The sequence below is a fragment of the Poecilia mexicana genome, unplaced genomic scaffold, assembly GCF_051168715.1.
Source record: "Poecilia mexicana isolate PSO_F unplaced genomic scaffold, ASM5116871v1 scaffold_18, whole genome shotgun sequence".
NCBI classification, from domain to species: Eukaryota; Metazoa; Chordata; class Actinopteri; order Cyprinodontiformes; family Poeciliidae; genus Poecilia; species Poecilia mexicana.
This window is the reverse complement of record NW_028263387.1, coordinates 25070643-25086394: the sequence shown is the minus strand read 5'-3', so window position 1 is coordinate 25086394 and position 15752 is coordinate 25070643. Positions and strand designations below refer to the sequence as shown.

General features: G+C 40.3%; 1 protein-coding gene and 1 long non-coding RNA gene across 3 annotated transcripts; one reads left to right on the top strand and one right to left on the bottom strand.

Moving 5' to 3' along the window:
- Positions 1-187: 187 nt before the first annotated feature.
- Positions 188-4909, top strand: LOC106911119 (myelin-oligodendrocyte glycoprotein-like). Of its 2 annotated transcripts, XM_088016233.1 has the most exons (6): positions 203-292; positions 1619-1814; positions 2506-2868; positions 2952-3041; positions 3134-3237; positions 4173-4909. In XM_088016233.1, the coding sequence occupies exons 2-6, from the start codon at positions 1742-1744 to the stop codon at positions 4257-4259; spliced, it is 717 nt and encodes a 238-aa protein (XP_087872359.1). In that variant the 5' UTR covers positions 203-292; positions 1619-1741; the 3' UTR covers positions 4260-4909. The 2 variants fall into 2 exon arrangements, with proteins under 2 accessions (XP_087872360.1, XP_087872359.1); XM_088016234.1 differs by lacking the exon at positions 1619-1814 and having other exon boundaries at positions 188-292.
- A 3673-nt stretch (positions 4910-8582) lies between these two features.
- LOC148154320 (uncharacterized) lies at positions 8583-11091 on the bottom strand. Its single transcript, XR_015766185.1, has 4 exons — positions 10991-11091; positions 10755-10850; positions 10634-10670; positions 8583-10244 (listed from the first exon to the last, which is right to left on the bottom strand). It is a non-coding gene; the product is annotated as an uncharacterized LOC148154320 (long non-coding RNA).
- Positions 11092-15752: the final 4661 nt, after the last annotated feature.

The window sequence follows — 15752 nt, the reverse complement described above, 5'->3', positions numbered from 1 at the left end:
CCTCTTTAACTAAAGATAATCTTTTAATCTCTAAAGGATTATAGCTTTAAAACAAAAAGAAAAAAACTTTAAAATGGGTTTTAACGTTTCTTGCTTTAAACGGTTGGTGTTTTCTGTGACTTGGTTACAGTGAATGATGACTCACGGTTACGTAATTTCAGGGGACGTACGAGGATGAGTTGTCTACCTGACTCAGCTGTGGCTTCATCCTGTCTAGTCTGAACATGTTCCCGGTCTCTGATGTTTTCATCGTGGATTGTTACCTTCTGTCTGAGCTGGACTCCGGTTCACGGTGAGTTTCTGCTGCTGCTCAGTCTGAGCTCAATAATTATAAAAATTATAATAATAATAATAAACTGTTTCTGCGGTGATAAACGTCAAGTTGAGAAGACTGAGTTTAGAAAAAAAGTTTAAATTTGTTTTTACGTGTAGCTGAATTTAGGATTATGTGTTTTTATACTTTCATAGCTCTTGTGTTTTTCACATTAATAGGATTTTACAGTTTTATCCAACAGTGAATCAGCAGTTTCCATTAAAAGCTGATGTGTAACTCTTAACCACATTTCTATAGAGCTTTAAGTTTGGTTCCAATAAACGGTGATTTAAATTATGACAAAATTCTATCTCATATTTAAGTTCTCATGTTAAATATTAATATTTGTTTCATTGTTCAAAAACAGTCATTTTAATTTGATTTCAGCGGTTTTACTTTTACTATGTTTATGCTTTTAGGTACTTTACAGAGCAAAATAAACAAAGTATTGGGGAATACCTGTCGGGAAAACACATAGGTACTTTATAAAACCTTAGACACATTTAGTGTTCTCTTTGGTAACTTTATTTAAAGGGGGTTGAATAAGACTGTCATAACACTGTCATAAACATGTCATAACACCTGTCATGAACATCAATAAGCCTTCATGAATATTTATGACTGTTGTCATAAAGCGTCATTCGGTAAATTATGATGCTTTTAATACGAAGTTGACATTATTCAAAATGTCTTTGTTATGACAACTTGACATTAACCAATAAATCATTACTGTTTAAACTTTACCTTTAATAACATAAAGTTACCTAATTTTTAAAGTGCAATCAGTAAAACATTTATAACAAATTTATATCAGTGATGATTTCTTGGTTAATGTCAAGTTATCATAACAAAGACATTTTTGAATAATGTCAACTTTGTATTAAAAGTGTCATAATTTACCGAATGACGCTTTATGACAACAGTCATAAATATTCATGAAGGCTTATTCATGTTCATGACAGGTGTTATGTCATGTTTATGACGGTCTTATTCACCCCCCTTCAAATAAAGTGTTACCTTTTCTTTTTTTTCTTTATTGAAGTTGTTGATGTTTTTACTCTGACTGATGAGTTTTGTAAAATCTCTTGCATTTTTCTCACGCATAAAATAGCTTTTGGACCTTAGAAGGCAAAAATAGCAAACGTATCAGCTTACAAACACTTGGGCAGATAAGTTGATGACTAATTTTTTCCCAGCTGCTGTGGAGCATCTGCTGAAAAACGTCAAATCTCCCTTTGCTGTTAGTATTGAATCATAGAGACATGGATGCAGTTTTAACTGTTTCTCTTGTCTACAATATTTCAGTGTTTCATCACAAAAGCTTTTTTCAAGACTACGAATGCCACGGCTTCCTGTCATGACCTTGACTGAGAAGGAGAAACTCTGGCCTGTACTTATTGGACAAACTGCCCAGTTTGGCTTTGGCTCATGTCTCCAGTTGGGATGTTGAAGTTTTCATTGTGGATTTCTACCTTCTGCTTTTCCTGGACTCTTGTTCGAGGTAATATGCTGATCAGTTTGGTCTCATAATATTAAAGACTAAATCAGGAATCCAGAAGCAAACAAATCCTCCTGAAATCGTCTCTGGATCCACTGAGGAGAAACTTAACTGACTCATTGATCGTCTGGAAGGAAAATTCATCCTCCTTCTTTGGAAATAATGAACCTCTGTTTGCTTTATGAAAAAAATCCAGCTTTTCCAAAAATTTAAATAAAAAAAAACAATTATTTTCTTAATTAATAAAAGCTAGATGAATAGAAAACAGTTCTCCCTAATTTGCTCCAAATTAGGGAGAAGCTAATGGAGAACAGAATTAATTCAATAACTTAAATGATAAAATAGTTAAAATCACCAGTTGTTGATTCAGGTGAGAGCAAATAGAGCTTAACGATTCCTGACATCCTCGATGGCGATCACAGTAATACTTTCTTTTTCCACTCGTTTGCTTTCGTTTGGGTGAAGTGATAAATGTGACATTCTGGCAGATTTCCCAAACAGCTGCTTATGTTACAAACTTCCCGGAGGAAACCTGGTGGAAACCCGACCCTCCACAGATGGATTGGGTTTCTGTCTGTGGGGTTTTCCCCTCTTGGGGAAGTTTGTCACCCAAAACGCTGAGAAGATTCAGGGTTTTACTTTAGTTTCATGATCATATTTATGAAACCTAATAAAATCTTCCCTGCGTCTCCAGGTGGCCTCCATCTGATTGGTTCCTCTCAGCCAATCGTAGCTGCTCCTGGAGATGATGTCATCCTCCCGTGTCGGGTGGAACCTGAGTTGGACGCCGTGGGGAAGACGGTGGAGTGGTCCCGACCGGACCTGAGGCCGACCGGCCCTCAGAAGCGTGTGGAGTACGTGTTCGTGTACCGCTTCAGGAAGACGGACCGAGACATGATGATGGACACGTACATCCAGAGGACGTCTCTGTCCCAGGACGGCCTGAGGCGAGGAGACGTGTCTCTGACCATCAGGAACGTCAGCCTGCAGGACCAGGGCAGGTTCCGATGCTTCATCCCACGCCTCGGGGTAGAAGCAGAACTTCTGCTTGTTGTTGGTGAGGAACGGGTCCAAACTGCAGGTTCTGATCCGGATCTGTTGGACTTTTTCTCATCAGTCCTGTTATTGTTGCTGTTTCAGATCCAAACTTTGTTTCAACGACGACAACAGAGACGGTTTCTCACAGAAACCTCATCACTCTGACGCCACAGGAGGAAACCAGCAGGAACGGTGAGTCTGTGGGAACCAGAACGTTTCAGAACCACTTGTGGACCTGAATGTTTACTGTTAACTAATTTGGAGTTTTTTTGTTCCTGTTTCAGGTTGGGTTAGATTCCATCTTTGCCTAATTGTTTTTTCCTTCTTCATCATTTGTCTGAGTCTAGTTTCCCTTTGTGTCATTAGAAAATGGCAACAAATACAGAAAGTGAATCAAATTCCTTCTGAGAATTGTTTATTTTCTCAATGAAACTTACAAACTCCTGTTATCGTCACTTGTAATGAGAACCGGGGACACGTCATCACAGGACACTTTAAATATCAAATGTAAACAAATTCCCTCTTTTTTTCACAACACAGACTTCCTCCTATTAAACCTGCAGTCTGTAACTTTTATAAAAATATTTTTTACATATTTTTTAATCTGTCACTATGTGCTATAAAACATGTAATCTGAAAAAAAGAAAAAAGCTCCCCTGCTTTCTCCCAGTGCTAATTATAAACAACCAATCATTACCAGGAGGCGGGTCTTAGCGCTGTCAATCACCCTTCTTGCTTTCTGCTACTCTGTGGAAATACATACTTATCTCATAGTGCATGCTAATGCTAGTTAGCATGACCATCGCTGACATTGGATAAATGGTTTTTCTGTAGCAGGAAGTTGTTTCTCTGCCATTAGCACATTTAGTAGCGAGTACATAAGGTTGACTGACAGCGTTAAGACCCGCCTCCTGACTCTGATTGGTTGTTTCTGGTGCATTTCTTCAGACAGCAATAGTAGCTCAGGGAGGAGGAAGCCGATGTTTTCAATGATTATCTGTCTTGTACTTTCATGACATGGTGACACTTTTAACAAATATGTAAAAAATATATATAAATATTCTTGTTAAAAGTTACATTCTGCAGCTTTAAGCACCTTTTTATGCACCAAACATCAGATTAGGAAACTGTAAAAGACAAAACTTAGAAAAAAATCAAACCATTTGCCTTTGGTTGATTATTTACGATTCCTCTTGGCAATAAAATGTCAACTCTTAGAAATCCTGTTTTCCTTTAATGGAGCCTCATATTTTAGCTGCAGAGATTATGAGAAATGTACTAAACATTTTATTTTAATATTAGCTCCTTTTATTATTTTGCAAGGCCTCAGTACTTCCTGTCTTACACAATCAACAACCTGCTGATCACCAGTTTGGTCATCCACTCTGTCACAAGTCGGCCATGTGTTGATGCCGATGGCAGGAACTTCCTTCCTGTAGAGGTCAGCAGATCAGGCCTGCAGGTCGACCTCATCATCACTGCGTCTCCATCTGGAGCCTCATTTGAAGGGACATGATCAGGTTCTCCAATCATCTGAGATTCATTGTATTGTTAAAAGAAACAGAAAAAGCAGCAAGCAGATGTAAAGACCGTGGAGTTTAAGTTGTTTATTATTACTGTGAATAAAATCTTTAAAGAAACGAATAAAGTTATTAAAGGGAATAAATAAATTTTTAAATGTAACATCAGGTTTTGTTTAGGACCCTGAACCTGTTTGTGTTTCTCTGTGTGAAAGTTCAGGGTGTGAAAACATTTTCAGTGTTAAATCTGATAAAATAACTGAACTGAGCAGCGGCTGAAGCTGCGACACCTCAGATATGTCCGGCGTCAGAGCCACGCCTCAAGCTGAAACATAAAAAACCAGCAGATGTTTTCATTGAATGTCAACGGCTGACTTTATATTTCCGACCTCTTTGAATGTTTTACTGGTTCAACTTGATAATAAATGTTCAATTTCTGAGATTTTAAGTCAGAAAAATCTTTGTATTATTTCAGGGTCTTTATTTATTTAACTATTTGTTGCTGATGTTAATAAAATAAAATATAAAATATTTCAGTGATTTATGTTTGGGTTTTTCTTTTAGCTTTGATCTTCTGCAGCCAACCTGTAACTATTTGGTTCTGTGAGTTAAATTGGACCCAGCAGAACCTCCAGTTCTGATGGAGAACTGACTCAACTCATCCTCAATAATCCAGCCTGCATTTATCTCGACTTGTTTTACAGATTTAACTAAATTTGTATCCCGACCTGGCCAGGCAAATGATACCAACTATCCAAACAGCTGAACATAATAAATACAGAAACTCCACAGACTCATAGATAACAGAATTTACTGACATCAATTATCTGTGAAACTGTAACAGGATAAACAAATTAATACATATAAGTATCACTGCTGCAGTAACAATGTCAAAATAACTGGTGGTTTTAGGTAGCTTAGCAACAGGCTGAGTTTACTACAACATAAAAGTACATAATTTCTCTACAAATGAAGGTATCTAACTATTCTACATGTGGTTAATTCAACTTATAACACAGATGTTTAGCGGGCAGGAAGTGCCATGTGGTGGCAACTGTGCTGCACTTCTACTGCTTTTTAATAACTACCAAGTATGTCCACTAGATGGCACTGTTTAACAAAAATAAGTTAGCACGACAGTTAACATAACATTCATATTCAGTAATCTGGCTCATTTGGCAGATTAACGTCACATTTTAAACCTTTAAGCAGGTTTTAAACATTTTTATAGTGGTTTTTCATTACTGATGCAGTAAACGAATCTACACGTATTTCTGTTAATTATCAGAATTAATAAGGCAAATAAACATAAAATAATTAGTTTTGTTTATTCCATAAATTATTATTATTACTTTTCTTGAAGCATCAAAGCTGGTTTTGCTTCATTTGTTTCTCTTCAAGGAACCGGAGTGAGGGCAGAATCAGTCTGCAGGTTCTGATCAGGTCCAATTAAATAGAACATTTTTGCAGAATAATTTATTGATCCCAAACCAAAATTAAATGTTTTAACTCATTAAAGATTTAGATGGAGATGACAGGAAGGATCTGCTGCAGCAGACTGTAGAACCTGATCAGAACCAGACCCAGACCAGTGGGCATGTCCCCCTGCAGCAGAGCCCACCGGAGGCCCTCCTCCTGTCCATTCAGTCGGTTCTGGTCCAGAGTCCAGGAACCAGACCAGGACTGGAGCAACAGGTGAGGTGCTGCCCGCTGAAACCAGAGCTGGTATCGGGTCAGAATAAAACTGGATCTCAGGTTTTTGATTAGACATTGATCAAACAGTAAAAATAAAAACAACACTGTTACCACGGCAACGGCTCATGTTACTGCCTGTTTGTCTCCATGGTAACCTGGTAAGGTGTGCCTGGCCCCGCCCCCTGCTGCTGCAGGTTGCTGTTGTTTCTGGATCTGTTGTGAGTCTGGAGACCGACTTGACAACCGGAATGAGGGACAATAAGTCAGGTTAACAGGTTAACTCAGATTGACTCAGGTTAGCTCAGGTTAACTCAGATTAACACTGAATATCGTTGTTCTGGGCTGATTATCCCTCAGTGAGGCCGTTTATCAGCTGCTCAACGAGCCTCACATAAAAACCAGCTGCTCAACGAGCCTCACATAAAAACCATGAGAGTCAAAGTTCAAACCACCAACAAAACGTTTCATTGCAGAGAGAAAAACAGAGACGGGTTGAAATCCAGACCAGATTTTATGATGATCTGGTTATTCTGGGTCAAAACCAGCTGGGTTTGTCTGGATTAAAGGAGCTCAGTGTTTCAGCTGTTAAGCAGTTTACTAGAAGTTTGTTCCAGATCTGTGGTTAATAGAAGCTGAATGCTGCTTCTCCAGGTTTGGTTCTGGTTCTGAATGCTGCTACATGCTGTTAGCTACATGTTGTTAGCTGGAGGAGTCCCAGGATGGAGCCTTGAGGAACTTGTCAAGGAAGAAATTCTAAATTGGTTAACTTTGGAAAAAGTTTGGCTCTCTCTTCCTCTGGATCCCAGGTCCTCTCGGTGGGCCACGTGTAGCCACAAGGAAAACAACAGCAATGCGTGTTGACGTCACAGAATTACAGAGTTTAATAAACTTACACCAGAAACTGCAGAACAACGGAGACATACATTCATTTACCTGACAGACTTGGAAAAGAAGGAAAGAAAGAAAAGCAAAGACATCTTTGGAGAGTTGCAAGAGCAAATCTAATCTGTTACTTCTGTGTAGAAAGTTTTATCCTCTTGTATTTAATTTATTCAAATAAGGCGTATCTTTGCTCCTCCAACCAGGAGCTATCTCTGACCCTCTATCTGAAGCCAGAAACCCCTGCCGTGTTCACGGCCTTTCACAGATGAGTGTGAAAAGCTACAACTTCCACTGTATTGTTTTCCCACAGACAAAAGGCAGTTCAAACGATCCTAGCAAACCATCTGCTGGAACTACAGGTAAAATAAAGGTCAATAGGCCAGAATACATTACTAATTTCAAAACCACAATTAGGCCATTTGAATCAAGACATGTTAAGTTTTAAAACTAGCTTATTTTAAATTTATTTTCACAACAAACTCCAGCTGGTTCTGGTCGTGGAGCTGCTCTTCTCTAACATTTAAGATTTATTTTGGTTCCTATTATTTCTGACTGAGAATGTTTTTGCAGTTTTTTCTGTTCATGCCTGTGGAAACGTTTTTACATCCCAACAGTTTGAGTTATGATAAATAAATTTGTTTATCAGGGACAAAACGGGTCCTAAGGATAAAACCCAAAATTTAAATAAAATATACACAAAATATTATTTTTTCAAATATCTGACTAAACCAACCTGGGTCATGTGAGCACAACAATGTATAATTTCCTGGTGTTTGCTGAATATTTTTTATTTTAAACACTGTAGTTGGTGGATGGTGCCTGTAAAATCCCTTGTCCTGGAGCAGAACTCAATACATTATAATAGTTTAAAGCAATTAAAGAAATACTAAAATTATACTAAAATTATACTAAAATTATAAAAGTATATAGTATTTCTATAAATTGTATACTTAATTTATACAATTAAGTATAAATATTTAAATAAATAATTATAAAAGTATCAATAAATTGAATTAAAAATAATTTTTAATTTGTCCCAAGTTTTGTCAACACTGTTGAGAAAAGAATGTAAAAAAAAAAATCAGGCATTATTGGGGAACACCAGAACTTCTGAGGACCCCATGACGACTTCCTTTATCTTCCTTTGCTAACAGTGCTAGTTAGCTCTGGTTAGCTTATGTTATTCTTTAGTTTTTTTCTTCTGTTTTATTCCTAAGTTATTTGTTTTATTCCTAAGTTATTTGTCACAACCATGATGTGTCAACACCATAACTGACAATTTGCAAAATTTTAATGAAGTTTTGTGAAATAAAAGCTTAATTTTGGTATGTTGTAAAGATTTCATGGACCTGATGAGCTACAATATGGCCTCCTTCAGAATAACGTCATATAAATTGAGGTAGTTTGGCTTTTTGTCAACTCCGTCAGAGTTTTTGAGACTCTTTCAGGCTGCAGCATTAGACTTTGACTAGGCCACTCCAACACCTTGATTTGGTTAGATTATTTTAGATTTATAATAGTTTTAAACAGAAAACCAGGATAAATCTGTAAAGATGTTTCAGTTTCTGTCTGAATACTTCAGACTATTTTGATGAAACTTTAATTTACTTGATTTGATAAAGAAAACAAGGGAAAATGAAACTTTTAATGTTTTTATTGATCAGAAACATTCAACAACATTTTATCAACAATAAAAATAATTACTACAGTTTTACAAATGAAATTGGTTCTGCTGGATGGTTCTGGTCATGTGACACGTTAAGCCAATCGGAGAGCAGATCCAGGACAGAGTGGGCGTGGCTTCAGTTTCTCAGCAAATCAGTTCTTCAGTTCATTCAAATGTTTGATCACAATAAATAAAAACAATGAAATATTAAATAAAACAGTAAAATAAAACCATAAATACATAATAAATATGACATGGTTTATGTTCTCACTTTCTCAGGACAAGAACTGGGTTCCAGAACAGAACCAGTAAACCCAGTAAACCCTGACCATCACCACCATCATTATCCAAACGTCCAGCCTGCACAGCTGACTGGCGTTACCATGGTTACAGCTCCCCAACAGGAAATGGGTCAGGATCTGTCTTTCTCTAGTTCCTCCTCAGCCTGATGCTGCAGGTGCATCATGGGAAATGTAGGCTCCACAGCATCTGCTGCTCTATGAACTTATTATTTTTACGTTTATAAACGTTTCACATCCTGCTCTTTTCCTTTCTCTCAAATACTTTAACGTCAAACTAAAGTAATCAGATTACTTTTACTTTTATGGTTACTTTTACCATAAAAAAACTTTTCCTGTTTGTTGAAAGTTAACGAGGATTAAATGTTCAACTAACTGTGTTTACAGCTGGATGTTGACCTTTGACCCCATCAGGAATAACTGCTGTTACTGATTAACATGAACTGAACCTCCAGCCTGAGGCTAACAGGGTCAAAGGTCATCTACACTGATGACATAGACTCAACATGTAAAACAGGTAATCCCAGTTTGACCTTTGACCTCCTACCAGCCCGGAGAGGAAGAGGTTCACTCGGGTTCTTCAGGATGCTGAGGAACCAGAACCAGAACCAGCCAGATTCAGGTGCTCTGTAGGAGACTTTCTACCAAGCCTGATCTATCTATCTATCTATCTATCTATCTATCTATCTATCTATCTATCTATCTATCTATCTATCTATCTATCTATCTATCTATCTATCTATCTATCTATCTATCTATCTATCTATCTACCCTGTGATGATGTCATCCTGTAATGAAGTGATGATGTCATCCTGTGATGATGTCCTGTGAAGGTTCCCTTCCTGTTTGTGACCACTTCCTGTTTCAGTCGCCACTTCCTGTTTGGTCTGGACCCTAGAACTCTCTCTGGGTCGCAGACCGGGCCCAACCGGGTCAGAGCCAGAAGAGTAACACATCTGATCTGTCCTCAAAGCACGCCTGACCGCCACAGGAAGTGATGTCACAGCTGTTGTGACTTCTGATTGGCTAACCTGACACGTACCTGGCTAACCCTAACCTAACCCTGTCCTAACTCTACCTGACCCTACCTACAGCCACACCTGGGCTCTGAGGGGGCGGGGCCACAGCAGGTTGCTGCAGCAGCGTCTGAGCTGAGAGGAACTTTGTTGTTTGTTGTTCTGGTCAGACTGGAACGGCCTGGTGAGGGGGCGGGGCCTTCTGCTCAGGTGAGCTGGTGTTCAGGGGGAGGAGCTTCACAAAGTCCTTGGTCCTGCAGGTCGTCCAGGTGAAGACCAGAACCAAGAGGAGAACGACCACAAGCAATGATGAACACCTGCAGGCAGAGGAGCCGTTAGCAACATGGCAACCCCAACATGGCAACCCCCACAGACCCAGCCAATCAGAAGCCAGACCGATGCAGCCAATAAGAATCAAGCTGGTGTGTTCTGATCCAGAACATCTGGATGGATCAGCATGGCAGAGAACAGAACTGAATCATCAGGATTATTTCAACCTGATTGGTTGAAATAATCCTGAACCAAACCAGAACCAGAACCAGAGCCAGGGTTAGTGTCAATGCCAAGTTCTGCTCTTAAGTTCTGGTTCTGATCCACTGATCCAGGTTGTGAGATTGAAGCTTGATGATCACATAGCTGCTGGGTGTGAGCTGCTAATGGACCAGAACCGGACGGTTTCAGAACCGCTAATATGAGCGATACTTACGCAACACCGAGCCCGATCCAGAGGGAGGCAGGAGAACCTGAGGACATGACAAGCAGGAGGTCAGAGGTTACAGCAGGTCAGAGGTGATCAGTCAGCCCCTTCCTGACAACACTGATCTTACCCGCCATCTGGGCCGGTGCTGGTTCCGGTGTGGTTCTGTTCATGCAAACAGAGTCGGTGTAGGCAGAACACGGAACCATGGTCTGCTGGAGAGACTCTGGAGGACACATGGAGACAGAACCAAGTCAGAACCAGGACCAGAACCATGAGCATTTTCAGGACCAGTACTATTAGCAGGATCAGCACCAGAACCAGGACCAGAGCCAGGACCAATGGGTCAGCAGCAGCTGATCTCACCTGAACAGTCGGTGCAGGGAGAACATTTGGTTGCGTATCCAATTCCGTCCCGGGTCGTGCAGTTCCTGGTCACATAGTAACCTACAGGTCAGAACCAGAACCAGAACACTGCGTCATCATCATCATCATCATCATCATCATCATCATCATCATCATCATCATCTGTGCTTTACCTTCCTGACATCGCGGACAGGTCGGTCTCTGTAACTGAGCAGAACTCAGGTCCAACATCATTAGCAGAACCACACCAACCTGGAAACAGAACCAGAACCAATCAGAACCGATCAGAACTAGAACTGTGAGAACCGGAACCAGCCTGTAAGTCGGACTCTCTCTTTGTTTTCATCTGTAACCTTTAGAGCCTCTGCAGTGTTTTCCGTTGCCTAGCAACCAGAGGCAGTTACCTGCATACCTGGAGAAGCCCCGCCCCCTCTGACTTGTCACGAGATCAGCAGAACTAGACGAAAAAGAACGAACCTAATGTCCAGACCTCCACCTGTCTTCCTGTCCACCTGTCCTGCTGCCCACCTGTCCTAATGTCCACCTGTCCTCTTGTCCACCTCTCCTCCTGTTCACCTGTTCACTTGTCCACCTGTCCACCTGTCCTCTTGTCCACCTGTCCTGGACTAGAGTCTGGACCTCACAGGCAGCTGAAGGCTGCAGACCTGCAGCTCTCTTCACTGAGCCTAATGACTGAGCCGTTCTGGTTCTGGACCGGTTCTGAGCTGCTGGTACTGCTTTGTGTCTTACCTGCAGTTTGCCCATCCTGTTGGTCCAGAATCAGAACTGGAGCGTAGAGAACCGAGAGACAGAGGATCAGAGACGCAGGATCAGAGACGCAGAATCAGAGACGCAGGGTCAGACAGACTCCAGGAAACAGCAGTGAATGAGGCAGCCTCCAGACTCCATATAAAAACCATGTCCACGTGACCACGCCCCCTGATGACGTGACCACGCCCCCAGAAGAGCCGTATAAGGGCAGTGATGTGTTTCTGTGTCCTGTATCGGCCGTTTCTGCTGAAACTCGTCTGTCCAGGTTGTGTTTGTTTTCTGGACATGTCCTCTCCGTCTCTCTGGACCACCAAGGTCCAACCTCTGAGACATCCAATCATCTGTCTCCATGCAGGCACTGGCCGGGTTCTGATCCGTAACATTAATCGTTGACAGGAAGTCTAGCTCTCTGATCGACCCAGTCCGTGGTTCCTCCAGAACCTTTTCTTTTTGTTCCATTAGAGATCCATTTAGCTAAAGATTAATCCGGAACCGACCCGGCAGCACATCTGATCCATAATAAACCAACAAAGGTCTATTATGGATGAACAGACAGAACCTCCAGCTGCAGAACTGGACCTCTGCTGAACTTGTTGGGTAGCACCATCAGAACCAGGCTGGGTTGTCAGTACCTTCCTCCTGCTCTGGGTCAGAACTGGGTCCCTCCAGAACCAGGCGGGTTCAGAGCTACTCTGAGAGTGACTTCAGGATCGACCTCTGGACTTCCTGTTCCTCTGGACACCATCATGACGACTTCCTGACCAGACAGGTGGACAGGGTAGTCCTATTCCGTCCTGTATCGTCCCGTTCTGACCAGTTCAGGTGACTGAATCGTCTCTTCAGCAGTCAGGTCGGGTAACGGTCAGTTCATTCAGCTGCGCTGGAGCAGAGATGGATCTAAAAGCTGCAGGAATCTGGAGGACTGCAGACCTCTGACTGCATCAACCTCCAAAATGTTTCCAGAATCCAGAGTTTCCAAGTTAGAGCCGGACCCGACCTGCCTGAGGTCGGCTGAAAGAGTCTAAAGGCCAGGAGGCCGAGCTGGAGGTCAACGAGTTCAGCACCAAGGCGCCCAATCAAAGCAACGGAAAGCAGACCAGACAGACGACTATTTGGGGGGCCGGGACGCAGCATGGGAGGGCAGACCTGAGAGAACTTCCTGTTGGTGAACCTGAAAGATGCTGTTGCCATGGTAACAGCATTACAAGGAAGCACACACAGTCGTTCTGTTTGGGCCTTGAAGGCTCCTCCACCTTACAGGAGGAACTGAGGAGGAGCATCAGCACCTGGGTGGAGCCGGATTAGAAGTCCAGGTAACGTCTGACTGGATGACAAGGTTCAGGTCAGTTCACCGTCACAGCTCACCTGGCCAGGTGACAGCAACATGGCTGCCTGAGGCAGCTTCAGGTCTGACTGCTGCTCATAAAACACCAAGCAAGGTTAGCAGCTAACGGAGTGACACAAGAGTATCCATCATCCATCCATCATCCATTCATCATCCAACCATCCAACCATAACCCCAGCTCCTCTAGGGAATCCGGAGGCATTCCCAGACCAGAACCAAGGTCTGGTCCAGTTCTGTTTGGCTTTACTGATCCCTGAGATCAACCATCAACACAAAGTAGTGGCTAACTTCAATCATTCAGCAAAAGCAGCAGCAGAGAAAGGATTAAATCAATTTGTTAATGCAGACACCAGGCCCGGTTACTGAACCAGAACCAGAACCTTTCAGCTCCAGTCCTCTGTGGCTGCTTTATGGAAACATGATGAACTAGCAGGAACAAAATGGTGGCAGAATAAAGAACAGGAAGCTGGAAACGAGAACTGATGAGAAGAACCTCGCTGCAGCAAACAGAGATCTCATACCCTATTTGGAAATGGGACCATTGCACTCCGAAAATGAAGGGGGCGCTATTTCCTATATTATCCGTGGACTCCCATTTTTATTTTCTTTTGAAATCTGTAATATATTTTCACCTTTAGGGAGGAGTTTTTGTTACACAGGAGAAGAGAGGAAGTGTTAAGTGAACTCCTCGCTGAGAATGATGGGAAGTTCCGCCCTCTGGTGGTGGAAGAAAGGAAGTACAGCATTCATAATGGATGTAGATCCGGTACAGATATGAATACAAGAAAAAACGGAACCGATGTTTTCTGCCGTATAAAACATCTGTATCAATAATAATAAAAGACAAAATAAATTTATTTTAAAAATAAGTAACAATGAAACACATATTTGCTATTTTTGTAAAGATTTTCCCGAATGTAATAGTAAACCACAATTTAACTTTGATAAACAAAACAACAATAGCAAAGTGTTGCCTGGATTTCCCCTCTGAAGGTCAATAAAAGATGTTTCTATTCTATTCATTGTCAGTACAAACATATTTTGTACATTTAAAAGAGCAACAAACAGAAACAAATGAAATTCTGGTAAATATTTAAACCCCAAAACTACCTAAAATATCAAAACATTTAACATTTAATTTGAAAGGAATTCCCTCATAGCGGAGATTTATTTCTATTTTGTATAAGTTATATCTATCGATAAGTATCAGTTATATATATGTGTGTGTGTGTGTGTGTGTGTGTGTGGGGGGGGGGGGTGTGTGTGTGTGTGTGTGTGTGTGTGTGTGTGTGCGTGTGTGTGTGTGTGTGTGTTTCACTGTTTATGTTTTATTACTTTGTTATTCTATAGTATTTTATTTATTTATTTTATCTAAGTAGATCAAATAATTGCGCTGAAGTAAACAGAATCGTGTTTTTAAACACCTTTTTTATTTGTAAAACATACTAATGAAGCACGGCTGGAGGTGCGATGTTAAAAACCACCGCATGGTGGCAGCAGAGGCCCTCTGCCTGCTTCCAGGTTGGATTATTCAGAGGAAATGGGAGTTCAGATTATTCTCTTTTACAGACTGGGATTGAAAACTAAACGATTAATAGGTTAAAAAAAAAAAAAAAAAAAAAAAAGGCATCACATGAATTCAAAATCTTGAGTTCATGTTTAAATTAAAGACAGAAATATATTTTTTATTAGCAAATAAATCAATAAATGATCAACTTTACGGCAGTTTATTCACAATATCTACAATTAATTGATTTTAAAGGAGTTGTTGGTGTTATTTTTATTATATTAATGATTTCTTCACTGCGAGTTTTTTTTAACGAATTCTATTGATTTATTATTTTTTCTCTTATCGACGCTCTAATTTCCCAGCCGTATTAAAAGCATCATGAGACCCCCTGTTGAGCTGTCCATGGTGCTGAAACACTAAACTCAGCTCCTCTTCTTCTCTCTTTATTTTAACCGTTTGTTTTCTACAAACAGCTGCTATGATCATTATGGCGACGTCACAGTTATAAGTCTAAGATCCCACATCAAAGGTAAACGTCTCGTGCTCTGCAGGGCGGCGCGTGGATGCTTGAGGGCGGCGTGTTCACGTGACAGAGAACGGTTCAGCTCACTCCCTGCCAAAGATCGTCTATGTTCGAAAGAGAGAACTGTATGTTAACAGAACTTTAAGTTGATTTTTTTTTTTAATTTAAAATGTTTATTGTATAAAAAATAATAATAATAATAACCAGAGGTCAGTTTAAAATTAAACAAAATAAACATATCAGTAGGTCCGTGATGAAAACAAAATCACTTAAACAATATCGTAGAATTAGTCAGAGGTTTTATTTGCTATTCTGAAACGACGAATTTATCCGAGGTAATGTTTAGAATACATACAGAAGAAAAGGAACATTAACCAAATTAGCAATATTATACTACATATAATTAGTTAATTACATCACAAATCCAAACAAGGCTACTTATTTACACATAACGAAGAGAATAATAGCCACTGGAAAAAGAAGAAAAAAGGAAATGTAGACTTTTTCTTTTAAATCAACAACATCTGCATTACATTGTACAGTTTTTCAGATTACAGTTTGAGTGAAAAAATGAAAAATTGTTTTTAAAATATAATACTTTATCATATAATAA

Excerpts from the sequence above, each read along its gene's own strand:
- LOC106911119 (XM_088016233.1), top strand. The coding sequence starts at position 1,742 with ATGTCTCCAGTTGGGATGTTGAAGTTTTCATTGTGGATTTCTACCTTC. Across the intron at positions 1,815-2,505 it reads TTCCTGGACTCTTGTTCGAG|GTGGCCTCCATCTGATTGGT; the intron begins GTAATATGCTGA and ends CTGCGTCTCCAG. Across the intron at positions 3,238-4,172 it reads AATGGCAACAAATACAGAAA|GCCTCAGTACTTCCTGTCTT; the intron begins GTGAATCAAATT and ends TTATTTTGCAAG.